At 42.4% G+C, this 25,769-nt stretch overlaps 1 protein-coding gene across 1 annotated transcript; it reads right to left on the bottom strand.

The window, feature by feature from the left end:
* Positions 1 to 6,343: 6,343 nt before the first annotated feature.
* LOC149169607 (uncharacterized) lies at positions 6,344 to 25,557 on the bottom strand. The gene is made up of 2 exons (XM_089427130.1): positions 24,950 to 25,557; positions 6,344 to 6,740 (listed from the first exon to the last, which is right to left on the bottom strand). Exons 1-2 carry the CDS (start codon positions 25,148 to 25,150, stop codon positions 6,624 to 6,626), a joined length of 318 nt encoding a protein of 105 aa, XP_089283256.1. The 5' UTR covers positions 25,151 to 25,557; the 3' UTR covers positions 6,344 to 6,623.
* Between the last annotated feature and the right edge of the window lie 212 nt (positions 25,558 to 25,769).

The raw sequence follows: 25,769 nt of genomic DNA, 5'->3' as shown, positions 1-25,769 counted from the left end.
GGTCTCAATTCCTTAACCAAAATGAAATTATGAGTGTACAATCAAGTTCTTTTCTTTCTCAAGAGTCCAACCTTCTGCCAAATTCCAACCCCTACACTATGAAATTCATAAAATATATACATTTTCTCATCCTTGTACTAAGGGATTGAGCTCAACCATTTTCTTCAAAATAGAATCAATTACATTAAACTTGGGCCGAATTTCTGAAAATAGGTGTTGAAGATGAACTCTTATATCCTAAACCATAGAACCTTTTACAAAACGGAAAGAGGTTTTTGTAGACAAGGTCATTCTGGAGAAAAATATCGCTCAAATTTGGGAAATTCGTTTCTAGTTGCTCGAAATCTGTTCCACAAAATAATCTCTAAAACAGAAAATCATTAAAAATTTAAATCTATGAAAATGAGCTATAAAGATCTAGTCACATAGCCCAATTCATGACACCTGTGAATAAAATGAAAGAATTTTTTGTTATATGGCTCGTGCTTAACAAAAACCTCTTTGTTTTTTTCAAAATTACTTTCCATCTGTTTTAAAATGGCCCCGCACTAAAATGACTAAAACAGTAAAAAATATGAAATGCTTTGTTTTAATGTAGGCTCCAAATATCACTGTATATCTCCCACATAGTAGCAACTGTGCATAAACTGAAAGAGGTTTTTGTTATTTGGTATGTGATGAAAAAAATATTATTTCACTTTTGAAAAATTCCTTACCATTATTTCACAAACTGATTTTGTACCAAACTTGTCATTGTGTGTAGCAACTGACCTCAAAACATGCATAACCAAGAATCACTCATTCATTTCGATCATATCTTCTAATCTAGAAACCGGTTATGGAAGCGTGATATACCATTGGAAATATTTTTCCGATTTTCTTCTGATGGACACACTTGTGACATGTTTTGTGCTGAACATCATGTGCAAAACATCTAACAAAACCAGACATAGTAAGAGCTCATGTTGATCTCTGGTGACAGGCTGCGAAGACTGGAACTAACATCGGCTCCATTGGGGATGGCAGCTCCTTGGAGGTGTCAAGAACACCGTAGACCAAGTGCCTCATCCATTGGGCATGGAGTCAAACAACTGCAAACCCAAAACAACTCATACCAATCCAAAAACATATACATACTGCAACCTATACATAAACAAATACCGAAAACTGAAATGCTGCCTCGAGCAGCTTATTTATGTACAAATCTAACCCACTTTGCTGCAAAATTGATAGATCAAGTAATGTTGTAATGCCATATCAACCAATCAAGTAACTATGACAAGGATGCTGCTTGAAAGTGCTTCAACCAGGACACAAATGTAAATGCTGACAGCCATACATGCACATAACGAGTCTGGTTGTGTAAAAGACAATTTGATCTATCATTCAAACTGAAAAAAAATTTCCATGTACGTTGCAATAGGATCGAAAAAACCAGACTCTGTTTGCTGCCCCAACTCCTCAATACATGCTTCCAGCTACAAACTATCAATGCAAATATCCATGGGCAGCCTTACCTTCTGTTCCTTCTGCTGAAAAAGGTCCCCAAAGAATGGGACTCGATAGTCTAGATCTTGGGACTGTATTTGGGTCTCCAATTCAATTAGATCTCCTTCAATTTTGATGGCAAACTCTTGCAAAAAAATGAGCTTAACTTCATGGTTGCATCGACAGGATTTCAGATAAGAAGAAAGAGATGAAGCAAAGTTCTCATCTACCTCATCATCCATGCACATATCTTCCCATTCTCTAAAACCTTGAATAGAGGGTACCTCTATTTTGAATTCTTCCTCTTTCTCCATCCATGTTTCAAGAAAGATATGCCAAAAATCTGCAAATGACTTAATAGATCTGATAGGAAAACCTTCAATCCATTTTCTACATTTGCCTTGAAATGAATCAAAAAACAATCTGATGAAGACATCTTCTTTTTTAACTCTAAGAATGTCCACAAATGTTTTAAGATTTTCTATATGTTCTAGAGTCAAAGTCAGATCTTCTCCATTGAATTTAGGGCCATTACTCAAAATGTATGCATCCTTTGGTAATTGATTAGGAAAACCAGGAAGATTAGAAAAATCGATACATGAATACCTTGAACAAATAGAAGCAACATCTGAGTCCTTCATTTAGCCAGTGGAGCCACCATCAATACTTTGAAACTTGGGACTTCGAACAGTGGAGTCGCCAGGTAGATGATTTCAGCCTTCATATGTGTCTGACTGTTGTCCACCATCAGCAATTAGATCTGAACTTGATTACAAAATTTTACTGGGGCAATTTGCAATTCAGATGTTCCGTTTATAAGACTAGATCGGAGATTAACTGAACTAGCTTTTATCTACTTGCGCTAATGCAAAGCAAAAGCATTTTGAAGGCTACCTAGATAATCTTCAGACTCCGCCTGTAGTTTATAAAATGAAGAACACTAACAAACAAACAATATCTTCCCCATTATGGTTGCCACTATGTTAGTGCCTAGATTTACCTCAGGCTGAAAAGGTAGGATCCAGGGCCAACATCAAACCACGCTCAGCCTGGTAGCTAGCCCTACCAGGTCAGGAGAGAGCTCTCTCCGGGTCAATCTCAGCAAATTATAATCGATGAGGGCTTGATATGACTGAAATATCTTCTGATCTTAGGCTAGGTATATGTGCAAGACAATTTGGTTGAATAAAATGATGATCTTGTTGGCTCAGACGGAAAGGCCAATTTTGGGTGTGGGGATTGAGGCTCAGTCTTACAGAGATCTCAATAGGGCAAGCTAGGCAATTGTTTTTGGCACTTGAAATTGAATGAAATGGAAGGATTAGACAGGTGAGGACCTGAAGATGGCAAGATCAATCATGGATCCTCCCCGAACAGCTGAAAACATCAAATAACTAAAGCAAACTTCAAGTAGAGCACTGCAATTTCAATGGATTCTACTTGCACTCTTGTTTGTTTAGTTCAGAAGAAACAAGATAAAGAATGGCATACATAACACGTAAAGAAAATTCACAATTACAGAGAAAAGCACTGTACCAAGACAAATTGCCACATGGATCGCAAAGAGTGTTGCAAATCCTGGTCTCAATTCCTTAGCCAAAATGAAATTATGAGTGTACAATCAAGTTCTTTTCTTTCTCAAGAGTCCAACCTTCTGCCAAATTCCAACCCCTACACTATGAAATCCATAAAATATATACATTTTCTCATCCTTGTACTGAGGGATTGAGCTCAACCATTTTCTTCAAAATAGAATCAGTTACATTAAACTTGGGCCAAACTTCTGAAAATAGGTGTTGAAGATGAACTCGTATCTCCTAAACCGTAGCACCTGTTAAAAACTAGAAAGAGGTTTTTGTAGATAACGTCATGCTGGAGAAAAACCTCTCTCAAATTTGGGAAATTCGTTTCCAATTGCTCGCAATCTGTTCCACAAAATCATCTCTAAAACAACAAAATCATTAAAAATTTAAATATGTGAAAATGAGTTGTAAAGATCTAGTCACATATCCCAATTCGTGACACCTGTGAATAGACTGAAAGAGGTTTTTGTTATATGGCGTGTTCTTAACAAAAACCTCTTTGGTTTTTTCAAAATTACTTTCCATCTGTTGTAAAATGGCCCTGCACTAAAATGACTCAAACAGTAAAAAATATGAAAAATTTTCTTTGTTTTAATGTAGGCTCCAAATATCACTGTATATCTCCCACATAGTAGCACCTGTGAATAAAATGAAGGAGGTTTTTGTTATTTGGTATGTGATGAACTAAAACCTCTTTCACTTTTGAAAAATTCCTTACCATGATTTCACAAACTGATTTTGTACTAAACTTTTCATTGTGTGCAGCAACTGACCTCAAAACATGCATAACCAAGAATCACTCATTCATTTCGATCATATCTTCTAATCTAGAAACCGGTTATGGAAGCGTGATATACCGTTGGAAATATTTTTCTGGGTTTCTTCTTATGGACACACTTGTGACATGTTTTGTGCTGAACATCATGTGCAAAACATCTAACAAAACCAGACATAGTAAGAGCTCATGTTGATCTCTGGTGACAGGCTGCAAAGACTGGAACTAACACACATTGAAAGCTTGGGGACCATCGGTTTGGAGACCGTTGGGTGGAGGCTTGGCGGTTTACCCCACCCGCGGCATTCACATGAAACTGTTTGGAGACCGTCGCGCAGAGCCCTGGTGGTTAGCCCCACCCGCAACCCCATAATTCCATAAATAAAACCTTTATGCTATGTTCAACCCCCGCCCGGTCCGCTTGGCCCCTTAACCAATTTTTGGTGGCCCTCGGGCTGCCACGTGGTGGCCTCTGGTTGGGCCATGTGGCAGCTTGTAGTTGGCCACCAACCCAACAACCAGAAACTGACACATCAACGCCAATGAACCAAATAACATCCTAACACTTGGCGTCACTTGATTAGCCAAAGGACCCCAATCATAAGCACAGTCACTTTGCCATGTAGGCATGCCCAGTCAGCGCCATGTCAGTAGTATGGACTCCTGACTGGGTTGACTGCATATTTTTTTTAAATTCGCATGTTTGGAAAAACGAACAGAACATGTTCCTGGGAGCATACAGAGTCTGTTTAGCATGAAATGAGTTGCCTCAGATTCAAGGTGACGAGCGCTACACATTCGTTCAGGTTCTACACCAATCCGAGAACTTTGAATTTTGAGAAAATTTTTGAGCACCTGATCACCAGGCAACTAAAAGTAGGAACTAGTCAACCCTTTCGTTTAGATGAACATTTTATCATAAAAAATTAGATGTGAACAATGAATGGAGTAGGATTAACCTTAAAAAATGAAGTTAAACTAATATAAAGGCCCATTGATTATGGTAAGAAGCAGTTGATGGAGTATGCATAGGGATTCTAGTTCAACCAACCATATAGGAAATCCAATTTGATAACATGTGGAATGTCCTCTTGTTATTCTATATCTTCAACATGGTCAAATATTCCTAACATTTATACACCAATGTTTTTTTGTGAATCCAACTAGCCTCCAAGGAAGATTTTCACTAATTTAAAACATCAGTAGAGCCCAAGTGGGAGAACCTTACATGTACCCATGGATGAAAGTTGGCTTGCACTAACATCGAAGGTGTGAATCATGTATTGGTATCAAACCACGTATCAACTTAGGATTAATACTCTATAGGCCATGATTAACGAACAATTTGACAAGGATAATGAGACTTGTGGTACAATGGAAAGTGTGAGAGTTAGTCAAAATAATATTTCCTTGTGGACTATGACTACCACCAATGAGATTTCCCAGCTTCATAAGTATGCATGCCATGTGTAGGATAAAATCAGGCTATGGTAGAAAAAATGTTTGATGAATTACCTACAATAAAAGTCCTTGATGAAATTCCTAATGTCAAGAAAATTATTTTTGTGGCCTTAATTTTGAGAGGGTTGTGCTAATCACAAGAAGTTCCCAAATGATGCAAGTCTCTCATAGGAAATCTTTTCGTTATGAATGAATTATGTGAGATCCTTTATCTTATGAATGAATTCTATCGATTTTTTCGTGTACACAAAGCATAAACTAGAGCTCATGCAAGGTATCCGTATAGACTAGCAATGGATTTTGTTTGAAGATAAACCACTTGATAGCCATTATATGTTGTTTGACTATAACACATGCAAAGACACACTTTAGTTTTATGCCTTATGTGAAAGAGAAATAGCCATGGAACACCTTCATCCTCAAAGATTGGTTCTTTCATAACATGTTTATTTCAAGGATAGCTACTTTCAACCCTCCTCTCTTAATGTGTTTATTGTGGAGAAATTAGAAGATGTGCCACTGCGTCTTGTTTCATGAATCATCTACAGTATTTACAAATTAAATAATTTTTTACCACCTACATTAGTCTCTCTCTCTCTCTCTCGCAAAAATGTCCAGGAAAATCCACCTGAAGGGATCACATCCCGTTGCTAATAACCTTGAAGGCAACGAGGAGAATTGACCTCCTAACCTCCCATTAGTGAAGTGTTTTAGCGACATAAAATCGACCAATTGAGCTAACAATCGAGGCTAGCACCTACATTAGACTTTTACTAATAGATCTATTCAAATTAGACAAAACTCTATGAAGTATTACCTATGCTCCAAAAGTTCTTTTTGTTATTCAATTTTCAAACTTAATTAATTATTAGGGAATTCTTGAAAAAGGTTCCTACTTTTTAAGGAAAAGTGAGATGGTTCTCAAACTTTGACCCTAACACTATATTTGGTTTCAAAATGCCAATTTCAACTTGTCACCTATATTTGCCTCAATAATTTTTGCAATTTTGTAGTCTTCGAATATATAGAGAAAATCTTCAATGAATTCTTAAAAATAATTATTCACTGTATTAAAGTGGATTTATTTACACATGGTTGTAATGTGTAGGCTTTGCGCAGACCAATTCATTGACGCTGCCGCTCTCCGAGGAATTTAGCGGGTGGGGAACTAGCTGGAGCGAGGATGCGGACTCCGCAGAAGACACGGCTGCGTTGTTGGCATCTGACGTGGCATGGCTCGGTAAGTTCTCCAAAGACGGTCTCTCGTTCAGAGGCAGCCTCGAAAAGGAACCGAATTTTGGCATTGCTGGTTTTTGTCAGGTGCGCTGCACGTCAGTAGCTGACGATGACGGGACCTCCAGCTGTGAGCACGAGACCATCCCCGGAGAATGATTCAGTTTCTGAAACAATCGGCACAGCACCCAATCGTCCAACTGATACAAAGGAAAGAGCAAATTAATTAGCCAGAAAACTTAAATTAACTTCTATAAATGTTATTGGATATGCAGGTTTAATTATAAATAAACACACCCAACTCTAATTATGGAATTGCAATATGAAATATTTTGAAAATCTGGGCTTATGCCTTATAAATTTTTTAAATATTTACAGTATTCTGAACTTTCTAATGGCTATTAATTAGATTGCACATGCAAAAATATTTTGGAAATCTACACTAAATTGATTTTTTTTAATATTTTATAATTTCTAGAATATACTAGAATCTGAAAGAGAAATAAAAAACTTCACTAATGTTCTATAATTTCTAGAATATTTTATAATTTCTAGAATATTTTAGAATTTGAAAGAAAAATAAAAAAGTTCACTAATATTTTATAATTTCTAGAATATTCTAAAATTTGAAAGAGAAATGAAAAACTTTTTAGTCCCCAAAACAATTAAAAATTAAGAATGAAAAGGTTTTTATTGTCACAAAAATAATTATAAATTAACACACTACTTTGATTAAGGAATTGTCAACTTAAAGTGATTGTACATTGTGAAAATTTTTGAAAATATTAGCTTATGTGACATATATTTCTAGAATCTTCTAGATCGTGTAATGACTTAGTGTAGATTAAATTGAAAAACAACTTTAAAAGTCATTTTAATTGAATTGCATATTCTTAAATATTGTGAAAATCTTCATTAATGTTCTATAATTTCTAGAATATTTTAGAATTTGAAACAAAGACAACTTTTTATTATCATGAAAACAATTATAAATTAAAACAATTATATTTCCTAAATCAGAAAACAATAAAATAATTAAAAAAAAAACTGCTTTTAAAACTAGTCAATAAAAATTTATAAATTATATTTTCAAAATAAAAAACAAAACAATCTATCATGTCAGGTTCAATACAATCTATTCTATCATTATCCTAACAAAAGTATTTACCTTTACAACATTATATCATCATAGTCATAAGCAAGTATTTATTTATGTTTTACTATTATAAAAACAAATATTTACTTTATTTAAAGCATAATTATGTTAAACACTATTTTGGACTAAATTAAATAACAGAGAAAAAAAGGCAGTATAATATTACTTCAAATGAGCATAAAATTGTTAAATCTTACCCAAAATTATTAGAATTAAAAAATGGAATTATATATATAAAAATAAAAGAGACAATGAGATACATTAATGAATCTACATTTGGGAAAAACAAATTAATGCTATAAAAAATTATAGTATCTTTCATTTTTTTCTTTACTTTCTCCATAACATATTATACATTTGTATTAAAATGGTATTCAAAATTTTCAATTTTTTTTACTTTCCAAAGAACGTATTAAACCTGGGTGGTATTCAAAATTACGTTGCAATTGAGATTAAAGCCTTTTAAAAATCATTAAAAAGAAGTCATTTTCCTTTTTCAAGAGCATGAGTGGAAGTTAGTGAGCGGTGAGTTGAAGTCAAAGAGAGTGACCGGTGTAACGCAACTTCTTTTTATAGTCACCACCTTCAAAATGGGGTAAACCATGAGTAGATACAATTAGTTGCGAAATAGTCTATAACGCGATTTTTTGAAAGTTTTTCCAGCGGGTTTTTCCAGTCGAAATCCGGCAGGAATTTATTGGAAGCGCAAGTTTGATAGCTAGTTTCTGCACAATGAAAGCGTCCCAGGGGTTTTCAAGGGTGCTGAATCCAAATATACAGTTAAAAAACCATTTTAACTACAACAAGTTGCAACACAAAAACCCTTACAAAAGCATATACCCCACGGAACCACCCTTTAGGGTAGATCACCATCGACCCAAGACCAAAGACCATCGACCCAAGATCAAAGATCAAAGACCAAAGGTCAGCTTAAATCAACAGAAGACCAAAGGTCAGCTTAAATCAACAGAAGACCAAAGGTCAGCTTAAATCAACAGAAGGACAAAGGACAAAGGTCAAAGGACAAAGGGCAGGGTATGGGGCAGCTCACAACCTGAAAAGCTTGGGATCTCAAAAAGTCTGATGACTTTAAGCTCATATTCTTCCCCAACTCCCAGACTGGTCAAAAAGTCTAGAAGGATATAATTAGGACATTCTAGAATGGCCAAATTATATCGTTTAAGGCACCCTTAAAGTTGGAGTAGATAGATTATACCTTTTATAAAAAAAGTATCTAATTTGGTCATTCTAGAGTCTTCCATCACCTTGATGGAAAACCGCATATCAGTTTTTAAGTATTTGGACAGCCGTGTGGTTGGGTGTTATGTCAGCTCCCCTCGGGACCACATTACAGTCTTACAGGGATTGAAATGTGGCAACCTCCGTTAGGAAGGGTCAAAGTTGTAATGTATCCTTAACATTCTAACATTATTTTTAAAATGATATGCTATTTTGTCCATCAAGGTCTAGGAAGACTCTAGAATGGCCAAATTAGATCGTTTAAGGCACCCTTAAAGTTTGAGTAGATAGATTATACCTTTTCTATAGTATACCTTGAAATAACCATATCATCTGGTCAATTTTAAGTATTTGGACAGCCGTGTGGTTGGGTGTAATGGCAGCTCCCTCAGGACCACATTACAGTCAGTAAAAGCAATTGTGGCAACCTCCGTTAGGAAGGGTCAAGCTGCTGATTAATCTTTACATCCTAACATAATGCTTAAACAGTAAGGAGAATATGGATAACCTACGGTATAGTTTAACTCATTTGGACAGCCGTGTGGTTGGGTGTCATTTAAAGCTCCCCTCGGACCACATAATATTTCAACATCGTATTTTGTGGCTACCTCAGTTTGGAAGGGTCAAGCCGATTTGAACCATGACATTCTAACATCTGGGTTACCTCATAAAATTGGATTCTATGTTGCTATAGATCAAATTTTAATCTTCTACTCAGCAATAGGTCAAATTATAAGGCCATGTACGCTCCAACTGTCTTCTACTCCAATAACCTAATTAAGGAGGCACCCCTTGCTCAAACTGTCTTCTACTCCAATAACCTAATTAAGGAGGCACCCCTTGCTCCAACTGTATACTTCCAGTAACCTAATTAAGGAGGCACCCCTTGCTCCAACTGTCTACTTCCAGTAACCTAATTAAGGAGGCACCCCTTGCTCCAACTGCACCGAACTCCAACTACCGAAGGTAGCTAGAATCAGGAAGGCTCTAGAATGGCCTAATTATATCGTATTTTCAACAAAAGGTATAATCTACCTATATTGAAATAAATCTCCATCTCCGTCCTCCGTCTCATCTCCGTCCTCCGTACAGGATTTATCCCTTACCGGATAAAGGGATAGGGGAGTGCGCGCTACACCATACCATAAATAATAGAAGTAGGATGCGGATCCAAGTACGAGCATTCGCCTGTTTCGACACATCGATCGGTCTGATTCCGTTCATGGGCTCCACTCACTCCCATGATCGTCGATGATAAAACCACTTCTGTAAGATAAATACAATACTTATAGGGGGCCAGGCTACCTGGTGTCTAAGAACTTGAAGCCGCGAGACAGTGGATCGTTCTGAGCCAACTCTCTATTTAACCTGGCACCTGAAGCGAATATAGTGGATAGGTAAAGCCTCCTACGAGTCCATTTCATTCCGGGCCTACACGCGAGTAACGGGGCTGTTCCATTTCAGAATCCTCGATGAGAGAGTGCTTTCACGCCTCAAAGTGCACACAGCAGGAGGCCCCTAGGGGAGCACCCTAGATATCGTCCCTTGGGTATGCCCCTGGACCAATCATCAGTGAGATCAAACAGCCACAAGGCTGCCCCGTTAGATGATAATGGAGTAGAATCCATTCTATCTTCATTGATACACATTCCGCGGATGGTGTGCTTACTTCACCGTTAGTCAGTGAGGGAACTCAAGCCCACCATGAAACGCAGAACCACGGGGAAACAACGTTGAACCACTTTATTTCCAAAGTGTTTTTCCAATGAACCTTTCTGTTGGGGGCTGAGACTTTACCACGGTCAAGTCGCGGGCGGGGGCGCATAAATAAGGTCTGACACTTACTTCAGTGGGCTCGCTTCGCTAGGTCCCACTATGAACTATTCGATCAGTGATTTCGTCGATCAAATCCATTGTAAGATAGCCTTGCTGGCTGTGAGAGTAGGTAGGGAGGTTATAGCAAGCAGGTAAGTTATAGCAAGCAGGTAGGTAAGTGATAGCAATGCAAGCTCCCAGGTGTCTTAGCAAGGCAGGATGCATGCATGCTTGGTGTATCGGGTGGGGTTGGTCTGCTTTAGCTCTTCGGTCCAGTCCAGCCAGGGTTGGTCTGCTGAGTTTCGTAGGGTGTAAACGCGGGTTTCTTTACAACGCGGACTGCGGTCACTATCTCCAGCGAGCTCTACGCTCCAGCAGTCACTATCTCGCCCTATGCTCCTCCAGTGGTAACTCTCTTTCTATCTCCAGCGCACTCCAGCAAGTTCCGTTCTTTCACGTTAGCGCTCCAGACTTATATTTCGCGTTAGCAGTGCAGACTTCCCGGGCACGATTGCATGCAGGTTTTAGTAAGCATGATGGGTAGGGGCTACGGACTTCTGCACAACATTCAGGGTTTAGTGAGCATGATGGGGATAGTAGGATATGCACCTCCCACCACCATTCTTGGCTGGCTGTTCTAGTCGGCAGGGAAAACAACAATGCTGGCTGTGAGAGTAGGTAGGGAACTTAATCAAAGTGAAAGGGTAGTTCATTCAAGCATTTCCTATCTATTCGCCCACCCAGAACCTCAAAGTGGGAAGGGCCACAGATATTGCTGCTCTGCGAAGGCAGAATGACATATCTCGTATGGCACTGACCGGCGGCTATCGATGATCTCCCGACAATGACTGTTTCCCGCCCAGTCAAGTAACCAAGCTGAGAAGTCCAACCGATGGTGAGGGATTTATTGCTCACCTTCCCAAAGAGGTGAGGGACTCGGCCGAGGTTACGAGGGAGAGGAGGGCGTTAAGCCCGTCTCGACCAAAGTAGGTCTTCCTTGCTCGCATTAAGCGGGCATTGTATTTCTAATAATGATTACTTAAGAATAACTACAAGCATTAAGTCTGATAGTCGTCTCCCTTCTTCCTTGCCGAGGGCTGTCTTTATAAGCTTTCTTACTTTCTCCGCTGTTGGATTCGTAAGGTAGGTCTCCCCAGCTTACTCGCTTGCATGCTTATGGATCGGGAGCTCACTCTACCGGCAGGGATAGGGACAATAAGAAAGACTACTAACTCGAGGAAGCTACTGAGCTCAGTGGATCGGTCACTAAAGCTTTCTTACCTACCGGACTACTATCACTTAGAGCTAGCCCTTACTGACTACTATCATGAATTAACTATATGTCTTCCGCAACAAGTTACCCTTTGAAGCTGTCTGTATTTATATATATGCACATAGTATTTAGAACTCTTAAGCTTGCCTGCCTTACCTTACTCTATTGCTATTGCTTTTATTCTTATCCCTTTTCTTGAGCTACTTCGTTCTTTGGTTTCACTAGCTGGACGAGGGGCTTTGGTCTTGCTGCAATAAATTACCCTCGCATTCATCTGGCTGCATTAGCTGAGTAGAGTCCCTCCATTGCTTTGGCTAGTTAATAAATAAAGAAATAATCGTAATAGCTCCCCTGCTCGCTCTCCTGCTTTATTGATAATAACTCCATTGCTTAGGGGGTATGGTTTCTAAAGATGAAGACTTTATAATCAGAGTCACTGCCTGGCTTATCGCTCCCTGGCCTGGCTTAAGTTACGGGGGCAGCTGGGATTGGTTCAGACAACAGCTGCCAATAGGTCTGACTCTCTTCTCTGGTCTCCCTCAGACTAGTTCAGGAATAAAGTATGGATTGCATTGCATACAGGAGGTATGCTTTTCTTCCTTGCTTAGAGCTACTTGCGTACTGGATTTGTGAACAACTAGCGTGAGGTGCTGTGCTGTGGTCGATCGATCCTAGGAACAAAGGCATATTCTACCTATGTGTCTGGCTAGCCTTAAAGCGTGCTGGTATCCCTTGCTCTTGCTTAGGGCATTCTGTATATACATCATTACGGGATAATCAGTACTCTATATAAGTGCTTCTGGCTTCGCCGAACAAGTTCCCCTCACTCTGATAAGCGGCTTGGCTTCATGCTGGTATGCTTGTCTTCCTTGCCTGCTCGCTTCCTTCTTCTAGCAGTCTCCCTTGCTTGAAGGAATACAACAGGAGAGCTTGCTCGAATTCATTCAATAAGCCAACGGGACTAATCCAATGGGGAATCAAGGGGAATAATCCACGTGAAATCCATAAACGAGAGATCAACATAGAGATCAACATATTGTGGTGTGGAGATCAGGAAAACCTGCTCAATACAATACCTTTCTCAATTGTCAAAACCTCATTTTGCTTTTTATGGGAAAACCACCACAACATCGGGGCACATAAATGGATTTGATTCTTACTAAACACTATGCCCTTTTTTTCATGTCGTTTACCTAGGGGCAGCAGGATGCTGTCGATTGCTTTGAGGTTGAAGGAAGGGAAGGAGGAAGAGGGGCCACCCCACATAGCCAACAGATTCGGACCAGGCGCCAAGTTCGCTTGGAACTTTCCTGAATCAGACATTCATCGGAGCGTAGTGACACCCACCCACCATGCCCAGTTCGAGACGTGTGAACTGTTCTCGATACACCGTTTGAAGAGGTGATTGCTTGCTTTCTTGCACTTTCGGGGCAACAGACGGAAGCCACACGAGATAGGCGTTGGATAGAGGACAACCTCACCACTGGCCGAGAGGAAGGATAGGGCCACGATACCCCACTAACCTTCACCACTCAATGCTGGTACTTGATGCCAGGAGTCAATGTATTCTCTTAAGGCTTCTTGCCGTGGACTACAGCTTAAGGCATGGGGAAAACTAATCAATATGGATTTGATTATTGAGTAAGAATTCCATTTCATGAGGTTTCTCTAAGCCGGGATGCCGTCATTAAGACATTGTACATGTTTGTCACTATACGACGTTGCATCTCTACGACCGGAGGGGCTCATACGAGGTTACGAGTGTGAGGTTTCACTTTTCCATTTTAAAGAGGTAGGTGATCCTTAGCACCCACCCATATACTAATTAGCATATCCTAATGAGCATATACACTTTTCCACCCTGACCAGCCTCTCCTCTTTAGCCAACCAAGTCCACCAAGGCACCAACAAATAGAGACCAGACACCTCAGGGATAAGGGACTATAGAGCTATTCAGAGAGGGGAGGTTGTTGAGCCAAGTTCCCACCAGCAAATGGAGATAGTGAGGTTCACCCAACCCAACCAAGTAGGCACGGATAGAATACGGAATCTTCTGCTGATGCTGCCATATAGGAGAGGCCAGAGGGAGGAGTATAGTCCCCAGTGTGAGAGGCACCCCGATTACCCAACTTATCCATGTAGGTTTTTTCCCACCAAAGTCCCCTTTATTAGTTCAAATACGTGAAAGCCTTTATGTTGGGATCTATACAACATATGATACTGCATATATACGTGATACTTGCATCAATGGCTAGAGCTAAAGCTCTCTATCTTATACCTAAGGCAGTCTCTCCTCTATGGGCTAGTAGTAAGGCTTTGTACTAATCCAATCCAATGGGGTATATTACTCCTAAGTTATATCCAATGGGGCATCAACAAGGGGAATAATCCAGATCATAGATGTCATTTTATTCCATTCCATATTTCCAAGAAGTGTACTAGCCATATGGACTTCCATAAGGTCTTAGGCCATACTACTCACTATACTATGTGGACTCCTTCCGGTAGGTCTGAGCAATAAGAGTACTAGCTCTAAAGAAGACTGTAGTAGTCTCTATCCATTCTACTTGCTTTACGTATTGCCTTAGTAAGCTCTCCGTAAGGTACTAGCCATAAGGTAGAGTAGAGAAGTAGTCCCACTTGTAACCTTCCGAAGTGGCATTCACGCTAGTCAGGTAGTGTCTTTCATGCTGTGGTTGTTAGTCTGGGAGGTGGGTGAGGTAGTACCGGTTTGAGGTGCGCCATTCCCCTTACTCCTTCCTTTCTCTACATGAGAATCTCATCGAGACGTCCTCGCCCTGATGGCGGCCCTCACCAGAGGACCTCACCATATGAATAGTGAGTACCTCCGGACCTTATGGTCGAGCGAGAAATCGATGGTGGCGATGGCAGCCTTATTAGTCGAGCGTTCGTACCTCTCCCATAAGTCGAGTCACTAACGTACCTCACCCTGCCTTCCTTGCACTAGGAAGCGCAAGCCCCTCCGGGACCTTGATGCTTATTGGGCCTCTCAAATAAGTAACTAAAAAAGCGTGCTCCGCATCCTGGGGATTGGGGTGGGTGGGTAAATAGTGCTTTTGGTCGAGCACCTAAAGGGATGGAGTCACTCACTATTCATATGGTGAGGTCCTCTCCTTATCAGTCGAGCCTGCTTACGCATCCTTATCAGTCGAGCCGATGGCGGCCTTATTAATCGAGCGTGCTACGCACCCTGTCGGTCCTCTCTTTTGGGGGAGGGGCCTACCGGGCCTCGGTGATTGGATTCGAGAGAGCGTAATTACATATATAATATATCTCATGAATGACTGGCAGCCTCTTACTTCTTGGCTTGGTCGGAAATGATATATGTCATGACGTTCTCGCTGGATGAATGAGGGAGATTCCAAGCATTCATTATATATGTAATTATGCATTTCAATTGCCCTACCTTTTGGTTTTGGGTGGGGGCGTTGCTCAATATTCCAAAACCGCCGCCAACGTAAAATGGCCAATCTTTCTAGGGTGAGCAAGCGAACTCTCGACGGAGGCCGCCATCGAAAGATGTTCAAACCGCCCGTAAAATGGCCAATCTCGTAGGAACGTAGTCGCTTGTCCGCATCGGGCAAGGGAGAAAGTCCTAAACCGCCGCCATAGTGAGTACTTCTCCCGTTGGTCGAGCCAGCTTTCGCTTCCTCTCCTCGACCTCGTAACCTCTCCGTTGTCGAGAGTTCGGCAAGCTCACCCTCACCCTACCGGTCCTCTTTCTTAGATCTTAGGGACGGAGTCACTCACTATTCATATGGTGAGGGTTTTCGCACGAAACCAAATCGAACCCCTGCCGTGGGAGTTTGTATATTTCTTTCCCATTCAATCCCACGGTCCGTACCCAAATGATTCGCCTCCGCCCTTCCATTTGGTTCGTGCACCCGGTTAAAAAATAAGTTCACCTTAGGCCTCGTTGATATCCGGGAGGACAAGCCTTAGATCCTTTATAAGTCAAGTCTGTTGCTCATCCCCGGGCCTGAAGGGTCCTCTCCCATCCTTATCGGTTATGGGAGACTGTCACATGCAGGAAGGTTGAACCCAGAGTTAGTGGCTTTGGCTTTGGCTGTAACCATAAGGTCGGCGAGGCAATCCCGCCTGGCCTAGAATGGTTCCGCTGTCATAATGAGTGTTGCGGGATGTCGAGCCGCGGCGTAGTTCCGAAGAACGTAGTACCGGAGGAACGGAGCCGACCCATACTCCCTCTGAAAGCCCTCACCATCGGAATAGTGAGTGGCTCCGCCCCTGAATTTGAAGAATCTGAAGAAGAATCAGAATCTGACTCAGAATCCGAATCGGACTCAGAATCAGAATCGGACTCAGAATCAGAATCGGAAGAATCAGAATCGTGCACCCATCGAGGATACGTCCACCCTTACCCTAAATCTGCCATCCTATGGAAAGACTTTTCACTGTATGCCTGTAGGCAGGACGTATCACCACCGGATGATGGGAAGAGGTCTACCAGCGTACCCATGGAAGAGGCGGAATTAGAGCCTAATAATGGAAAACGGATGAAAGTATGCAAGCAAGCGGGTGACACGAGATATATTGAAGTAGGATTGCTCACCCAGTAAGGACAAGGACGAGTAATCCTTAGCATATTGGAGGTGGAGAAAGGCACGGAGATTAGTTAGCCAGCCAGCTAGGACCTATGGGTGTAAGGTTGCACCCCCTCAATAAAAAAAGAAGAAGGATCAAGCTAACAGAGTCGTGCCAATCTCATTCCGTAAGAGAAATCAATAGTTGAACTAATAGAAGTCAAGGGGTTCTACCCACCTTACCACTTGCGATGGCTGTGGACAGGAGCAGTGATGTGAGTGAGAATTGGGTCTGCCCACCAATAAACCTGTCTTTTTTGTTTTTTTCATAAGTAGTGGTAGATTGTTCCCTTTCCTGACCGAGGAGGACGATCCTCCCCAACTGTTTTCTTCAGAGCCCGCTCGGGTTGCCGAAGTCTTCGCGAAAGCCCTTTCCGCGAGAGGGATGATTTATCCTTTTACGGGCTGCTTCCCTCGAGCAGCAGGTTTGGAGTATATCCTCTTATTCCTTTGCGTGCACGGGCTTATCCCGCCGTGCCAACCTTTTGATTGTACGCCATTCGACTTATCCTTATGCGCCCACTGAGGTTGCGGTTTTTATCACCGACATGGTTGTTCGATGCGAGAGCTTTTGGGACTCTCGGTCACCGTGGTCAATGAGTTATGTGAGTAATTCGAGATATTATATATGTAATTATGGTCATGATCGAATTCATGACAATCGCTTTGCCTGAATGAGATAGGTAATTACGCTTTAGCAGATCATGCATATATTATATATGTAATTATGCAATTATGGTTATTTCATTCTAAAATGCTAGATCCATTCTTATTATATGAGATTATTACTTGGACTTCAACCGACTCGAGTCCAACACCTCCAACATCATAGAGAGGGTCCGGCCCATGCAATGCAGCTCGAGGGGGGAGAAAAGGTAGGGGGTAAAGTATCTGCCTCACGCACCTTCTTTCGAATGCCGGCAGCCTTCATATTCATATATTATATATGTCATTACGGTCATGATCGAATTCATGACGATCTCCCTGCCTGAATGAGATAGGTAATTACGCTTTAGCAGATCATGCATATATTATATATGTCATTATGCTATTTTGAGAGATCGAATTGTGAACTTCTTCCATCCGGACCTTCTCTCACTCACATCTCTCTGGTCATGTATGAAATGACATATATAATGATCAGTCATAAATCTCTCTCCTTGCACTAGGAAGCGCAAGACCCTCCGGACCTTCTCTCAATCGACGGGTATCAATCAATAATATCCCAGGTCTCCGGTTGTGTCCGTATTGGACTATTCCGAAAGTCAGGTCAGTGCCACAGGTTCTTCTCAAGCATCAACATCAAAGAGCTCCAATGCCCTTACTTGAATCTAATCTAAGGAGGTCGATGTCCATTCAAAAGGGGAATTGATAGAGTCAGATGAATGCGCAGGGGATTCTTACTAAGACTAGCACCGGATTTTCCACATGCAGTTGCAGAATTAGCACTCTCGGATTCATTCTTCCTAACAACAGGGGATTGATTTTCCCACTACTAGAACGAGGCATCACCTAGGGAGTGAGTAAGCAACAGCCAAGCCGAGATGGGTTGATGTAACCAAGCAAAAGGGCCCTTCACTGTGCCTATTTGTCAATCCTAAATAGGGTTGTACATATCATTCATTAGTATTTCTAAATATAGAAATAGGTTCAAGTGCTCCCAAGTCCCAATATATGTCATTACGCTTCAAAACCTCCGCCTCCTCTCCTTATCAGTCGAGCCCCCTAAAGGGTCCTGAAAATGCTATAATAGGACCTTTAGGTGCTCGACCAAAAGCCCCCCCCACCCAATAAGTAAATTGAGGGAAAGATGTGAAAACCTCCGCCAAAGCATATATTCTCTATGTCATTATGCATGAATTATATATGTCATTACGCCATCTCGCCGAGGTGCACATCTCTATCTCTACCTAAACTACCATATGCTCATATATAACTAACACCATTTCACCGGGCTATCAATTAGGTACGTTAGTGACTCGACTGATAAGGATGCGTAAGCAGGCTCGACTGATAAGGATGCGTAAGCAGGCTCGACTGTTAAGGAGAGGACCCTCACCATATGAATAGTGAGTGACTCCGTCGATGGCGGCCTTGACAGTCGAGTGTGCTAACGCACCCTTTAGGGGGCTCGACCATTAGGACCTTTAGGTGCTCGACTGTTAAGGATGCGTAAGCAGGCTCGACTGATAAGGAGAGGACCCTTTAGGGGGCTCGACTGATAAGGAGAGGAGAGGATGCGTACGCAGGCTCGACTGATAAGGAGAGGAGAGGGAGAGGAGAGGATGCGTAAGCAGGCTCGACTGATAAGGAGAGGACCCTCACCATATGAATAATGAGTGACACCTCACCATATGAATAGTGAGTGACTCCGTCCCTATGAAGAAGTAAGGGCCCTCACCCATATGATGAGTGAGCGTTAAAACCCTCTCCTGGACAGTCGAGTGTGCTTACGCACCCTCACCATATGAATAGTGAGTGACTCCGTCGATGGCGGCCTTGACAGTCGAGTGTGCTAACGCACCCTTTAGGGGGCTCGACTGATAAGGACCTTTAGGTACTCGACCCCAAGGGAGAGGATGCGTAAGCAGGCTCGACTGTTAAGGCCGCCATCACCTTTAGGTGCTCGACCATAAGGACCTTTAGGTGCTCGACTGTTAAGGATGCGTAAGCAGGCTCGACCATAGCCCCCCCACCCAATAAGTAAATTGAACCTTTAGGTGCTCGACCATAAGGACCTTTAGGTGCTCGACTGTTAAGGAGAGGGAGAGGAGAGGGAGAGGAGAGGAGAGGAGGGGCAGTCACTTACTCATTGTCTTGGTCGGCATTCATTATATACGTAATTACGTCATTCGAGATATGTCATTCTGCCTTCGCCGAGCAGCAATCTTGTGAAACCACATGCTCATATATAACTAACTACCACCATGCCCAGGTACGTTAGTGACTCGACTGATAAGGACCGGAGGCGCTCGACCATAGGACCTTTAGGTACTCGACCATAAGGGCCGCCATCGAGAGGATGCGGAGGCAGGCTCGACTGTTAAGGATGCGTAAGCAGGCTTGACTGTTAAGGAGAGGACCCTCACCATATGAATAGTGAGTGACTCCGTCGATGGCGGCCTTGACAGTCGAGTGTGCTAACGCACCCTTTAGGGGGCTCGACTGATAAGGATGCGTAAGCAGGCTCGACCATAGGGAGAGGACCTTTAGGTGCTCGACCATAAGGGAGAGGAGAGGAGAGGGCATTTGCGTTTTACGGCTACTTGAAAAGGCCCAAGCACTCCTATCTGCTTTTTCCAGTCCTTCCTTTCCGCCGTTCCGTTGGACCACCCACTCCCCTTCCTTGGTTCTTGGTATATTGGTTCCCGGTCAAAGCCGGTCGTTCGCCGTGAAAGCAAGCAAGATAGGATGAAGACATCCGTCTCGTAAGATGGGTATGAGTATAGTATATGTACTCAGAGGTCACTTCGACTGGGCTGCCCGCTGACTGAGGTAAGCGATTTGTCTTAAAGAAGAAGATTGGCAGGGTGAAGAATGATTGATTCTATTAGCCAAAGGTGTAGAGTAGTCAGATCAAGGGCTTAGCGCCAGAGAAGAAGCTAGCCAAGATTGGTAAGTCTAGAATAGAAGAAAGAGTGCTTATCACTGACTCCACCAACTCCAAGGAAGAAGGGAAGCAAAGCTTAAATAGAAGTAGATGAAGGGAATAAGGAAGTGCCCCCAGAAGGAAAGGGGAGGAAAATGCCACGGGTTTGCAGACAGCGGTCCCTTTTGTACATTTGCTGAGGTGCGAGATGCGCTTCTTTAGTGCCCCAAGAGAAGAGAGGGCTTTAGGACTGAGACTGAATAGGGGGAAGGCTAGGGGAGCTCTACTGAGTTGGAGAGGGTGGGACGTTAGTTCAAGTTCGAAAGGACAAGGACCAGGATTTTCTTTCCAGGTCGATTGAAGAATCTTTCTTCCTCCTTTTTCAATGTAGCCCTTATCTTACAGTCAGTTCATTGAAGAAAGTACTATGAGATTGGGATAGAAGTAAGGGTAAAGGAAATTCTAATGAAAGTGCTGGCGCTATAGTCAGTCATTCCCCTTTGCCCATGCCTTTTAGGAGTGCCCCTGGTGCTAGGAGAAGAAAGCCAGCTAAGCAACTAATCAAGTAAGCTAGTGACTCATTCAGTCCAAGGGGATATTCTATATTAAGAAAGGGTCAGGGAAGTTCAATAAAGTAAGCCAGGTTCTTTCTCCCACGGGGAAGGTTGTCTTTTAAGCCAGTAGTAAGTAAGCCTATGAGCCTTGGAGGAGTAGGGAAGGTGATTCAAACCTAGCCCTGCGCTGACGAATAAGCTCAGTGCCCTCAAACCCTGCGGATAGAGCTAACATAAGTTTCTTACTCCCAAGTGCTAGTTTTGTAGCAAGAGCTAGTCATTCCCACGTGCTATCAAGTAAGGCGAGAAGGTGCCAGAAGTTGCAAAGTAAGCGTAAGTATGCCTTGTAGAAGTAAGGAGGGTTCTTTTGCCACGGGATAAATAGAGGAAGCGCGCTCAGTCCCCAGGATCTTTCATATTCATAAGTCAAGTCAGGTTCTAGAGTCAGCGTTGTAGTCATTCCCTCGTGCTGTATGGGCAAGCAAACCCTGCCTTTGAGTTGTAGGAGTTAGCCTCGTTCCCTACCTACCCTCTTTTCCAGTAGTTAGTAAAACGCTCTCTCAAGTAAGGTAAGGAAGGGGATCCTAAGAGTAAGGATAGGATTGGGATAAACCATCTATCAAGTCAGCCCTACGCTCTAACCAGTGAGTCAGTCAGCCTGCTATCGTACCCCTTTTTCTATCTATACTCTCGTTCGAGTCAGTCATCAGTTTCAGTTCAAAGTTCCCAGGGATGATCGTAAGTAATGGGACAGTAAGCAACCCCTATCTCCCATGCAAGCAAGTAAGCCATAGCTAAAACCCCTGGATAGAGTATGGGAAGAAGAAGCTTTCAAAGGCTAGAGTAAGCAAGGTGATAGTAACCCGCGCGTTAATCTCTTTTGCTAGAGGTTCTGACTTTACTTGAAAAGGAGAATCTAAAGGAAGTAAGGAAGAAAGAGAAAGGGACCTAGCGGGAAAGATTCTACAGACCTTACTCCCACTTATACCCAAGGAAGAAGTGTGATCGCCGTCCGCGAACCTCATACCACGATAGCCAACTCCTCTATTGACGAGAACACCGAAATGCAGAAGCGTCCTTATATTCCCGAAAAGAAAGGAAAGCATTTGCTTGTCCCGCGTAGGGCAAGGAAAAGGACAGAGAGAAGGCAAGCTCTAAGCGTTTGATTCCCACTCTCTAGAGGTTCGAGTTGAGTTTACGCTTTTGAGTTCCATCTAGTGAAACAAAGAAGTGAAGAAGATAAGTTCAGAGGGGAAGGAAGAAGGGTTACTTAATCTCTTTTGCTTCTCATTTAGTTGGGGTACCCTATTGAATGCCATAGTATAAGATGTTATCCCCCTAATCATGAGAAGGAGCATAAGTTCGTGTAATAAGAGAGCTTAGACGATCTGAGGTTCCCGTCTCTCCGGCTCCATTTCGGTGCACGATTGGAGAGCTCATTGGGCCCGACCGCTTTCTCGCTCTACTATCTTAGACTGCCTTCTGCACATTATCCTAGTTTCAAATCCTTCTGGTGATAGCATGGGATACCGGCAGTGACCTTAGTATGCTTTCTCACTTGGCTATCTCCCGTTAGGATCAGACATAAGGTTCAAGGGAATCGAACCCTTCTCCAGTATCCTATCGCCGGATGCTGATGCTCCCTCTCGCATAAAAGAGATTTTCGTTTCATTATCACATCTCACTTCTTCTCTAAAGCAATTTCACTTGCCAACTCTCAACCCCCGGCACTCCGTCCTGTCTTTGAAGTCTATTGCCTAAACCCTGCGCCAAACGAGAGTCGTGAAATAGAAAGCTTTGTTTTTTCCCTTATTCTCTTTAAACCAACCCTTAAGCCCTTCTTTAAAGCCTAAACAGGACTTCTCCCTATTCTGTTTCGTAGGGAAAGGAAGAAGAGTCAAAACTGAGGCTAAGTACCGGATGAAAGAAGCTCGGCAAAGACTATGACGGAAAGGTTTGGGTATTGGGGTTGGGGGATAAGCCCGAATATGATCGACCAAAAAAGCCAAGGTTCGGAGATTCCTCGCCAAGGTCTGAAGATGCTAAGGGATCTGAAAATGCTATTAAATAGGGAAAGGGGGTAGTTATTCCAGTCTAATAGCATTTATCTATGCCCTTTCCATTGTAAGCTAAGAAAGTAGACATGCCCTACGCGTGGGAAAGAAACCTAATCGCTACAGGTGAGCATTTCCAGCCAGCTATGCTGCAGTTCTGGTGGAAGGTTTTTTCAGTATTGTAGTTCAGAATAGACCTTCTTAGATTATGTACCCGGGGGTGGTAATGATAAATTGGAACACCTACTACGGACGGCTTTGAATAGTAACTAACTATAAGTGTTTGCGGGGTATTCATGCCATAGCGTATCGGTTCGTCTTGCCGGCCTTACGAACCTATTATTCTTTCCCACCGACACTTCTCTTCTGGCTGTATTTCAGGCTTCAAGCCGGGCCTTATAGCCCGGCCCATGCTATGTCAAGTGTAATTAGGTCCTCTCACAAGCTAAACTCTCAAACCGATACGGAAACATCGGATTATTCATGAATGTCATCTATCCCTCTCTCTAAGGCTTCTTTGAGCTAGCAGGGGTATGGATTTCCGAAACCAACCTCTTAGACTAGACGCCCCCAGACGCTCCCACCTGTTGAAATCCGCTTTCAGAACGTAGGCTGGCCTCTTCGCAACAAGGGAAGTAAACTTTTTTTACGTGTTATTATGATCTGCTGACACGGAAAGTAGCTAAACTCATTTGCCCAGACCCGGATGCGTTTTGGGTCTCAACGAGGCAATTCTCCGCTTTTTATTGGGTCAACTTACATGTGATCGATCGAGCTAGACTTTATGAATGAGTTTGAGTTGGGCTTACGAGCGAATCACCCTTTCACCTATTCTAGAGTAGTACTAAATACCTAGTCTAGAAAGTCTCTCCCCACTGGCCTTCGCTCTATCCTTCGCACCAGCCTCAGACGCTAATGCCACTAGCTAGCAGACAGCGAAAATCGCCTTCTCTCTCCTATCCCCGCTGGCATGTCAATCAGTAACCTTCCCCCTTTTTATAGAAAAGGAGGGCTCCTTTTGTCTGTTCATTCAAATGGGATATGAAACTAACTGACGTTCTATTGATCGAGCTAAAGCTAAAGCGAAAGCGTTGAATTCGTCGATTCGAGATTAGGGATCAATCAAGAAGGATATTGCGGCTTGGACCGACTTTCCTGTGTGCGCTGCTTACTCCTTGTTTGGTCAGTTGGACCCGCGTAAGTCAATATTTCAGTGATCCTACTCACCCCACAGGAATCACGCAATGCGCTTTCTTCCCCACCATCCCTGCCTGCGAGCCTAGGAGCGCTTAGCTTTGATACTGATGGTAGCATAGCGTATTCGCGTAGAAGACACCGAGGCAAGGAAGGGAGGTAAGAGTAGCAGCGACGGGGACAGAGATAACAGCAGTGGCAAAGAGAGTTTTCGTAGACTCTTCCTTATAGTAAACACCTTACCTTGGCGAGTATAAGTGGAAAAGAGCAGTCGTTACGCCGATGAAAGCCAGAACCCTAGATGCAGAGCAGTCGTAAGGGGCGTTGCGTATGCGTGAGGTGCATCTAGCCTTAACCCTTGGGCCAGTTAAGAGAGTCAGTCTTCTTCAGTATCCCATCTGTCTATTAGTCAAAGCGGAATCACAACTGTCTCACGAAAGAAGGGTCTCCAGCAGTGTATTCATGGTCACTCCAAACATAGGATTTTCGGCATATACCATTGAAGAGTCGCTTTTCCTTTCCGCGTGCAGAGGGGATATCTTGAGTTTAGTATTCATCCGCTAGTGGAAGGCGTCGAAGGTTTAGCCTAGCCCAGAATAACCTCTTGGAGTTGGAGGAATAACCGCAGTTAGGTGCCTAGCCTGGAATGCTTGCAAAGTAGCTAGGCCTGTCCTCGTTCTAGTAGTGGGCAAATCAATCCCCTGCTGTTAGGAAGAATGAATCCGAGAGTGCTAATTCTGCATCACAGTTCTCAAAGACTAGGGTTGCTTCCACTCTCTTCCCGACGGATTTTTATGAGACAAAAGTCAAAAATATTTATACGACGACCAGACAATTCCTGTAGGCTTTGCGCAGACCAATTCATTGACGAGTCGCTGCAGCTCTCCGATGAATTTAGCGGTTGGGGAACTACCTGCAGCGAGGATGCGGACTCCGCAGAAGATACGGCTGCGTTGTTGGCATCTGACGTGGCATGGCTCGGTAAGTTCTCCATAGACGGACCCTCGTTCAGAAGCACCCTCGAAAAGGGACCGAATTTTGGCATTGCTTGTCCGGTGTGCTGCACGTTAGTAGCTGACGGCGACGGGACCTCCAGCTGTGAGCACGAAACCATCTGAGGAGAATGATTCAGTTTCTGAAACAATCGGCACAGCACACAATCGTCCAACTGACACAAAGGAGAGAGCAAATTAATTAGCCCCAAAACTTAATTCTGGTTAACATTCTATAAATTTTATTGGAATTACAGGTTTACTTTTAAGGTCACTGAAAATACAGGTTTACTTTTAACGTTGTTTGGTTTTTGGAATGAAAATCTGTTAGATGTTCAAAATCTGTAATCATTTAGCCCTGCAATATTCTGGAAATTTGTCACTTCTGTTTATTAGATTTCCAGTATAAAAAACTATATCCAATTAGATTTCGGAAACAGAATATGTAATGATTTTGAAAAATTTGTCACTTATGTTTAGATTTTCAGAATAAGAAATTATATCCAATTAGATTCCAAAACAGAATATGTAATGATTTTGAGAATTTGTCACTTATGTTTATGTTTATTAGACTTCCAGAGTAAGAAATTATACCCAATTAGATTTCCAAAACAGAATAGGTAATGATTTTGATGAATGTACATTTTGAAATATTCTGTAAATCTGTTACTCAAGTCTTTTTTATAATTTGTCTTGTTACTTGAGGTTTTTTTATAATTTGTTTTTTCCTGTAGTGGAAAA

This window comes from Pinus tabuliformis, chromosome 4_2 (genome assembly GCF_031772625.1).
Source record: "Pinus tabuliformis cultivar Carrire ecotype Pingquan chromosome 4_2, CPIR1, whole genome shotgun sequence".
Lineage (NCBI taxonomy): Eukaryota > Viridiplantae > Streptophyta > Pinopsida > Pinales > Pinaceae > Pinus > Pinus tabuliformis.
This window is presented reverse-complemented; position numbering and strand designations above follow the sequence as displayed.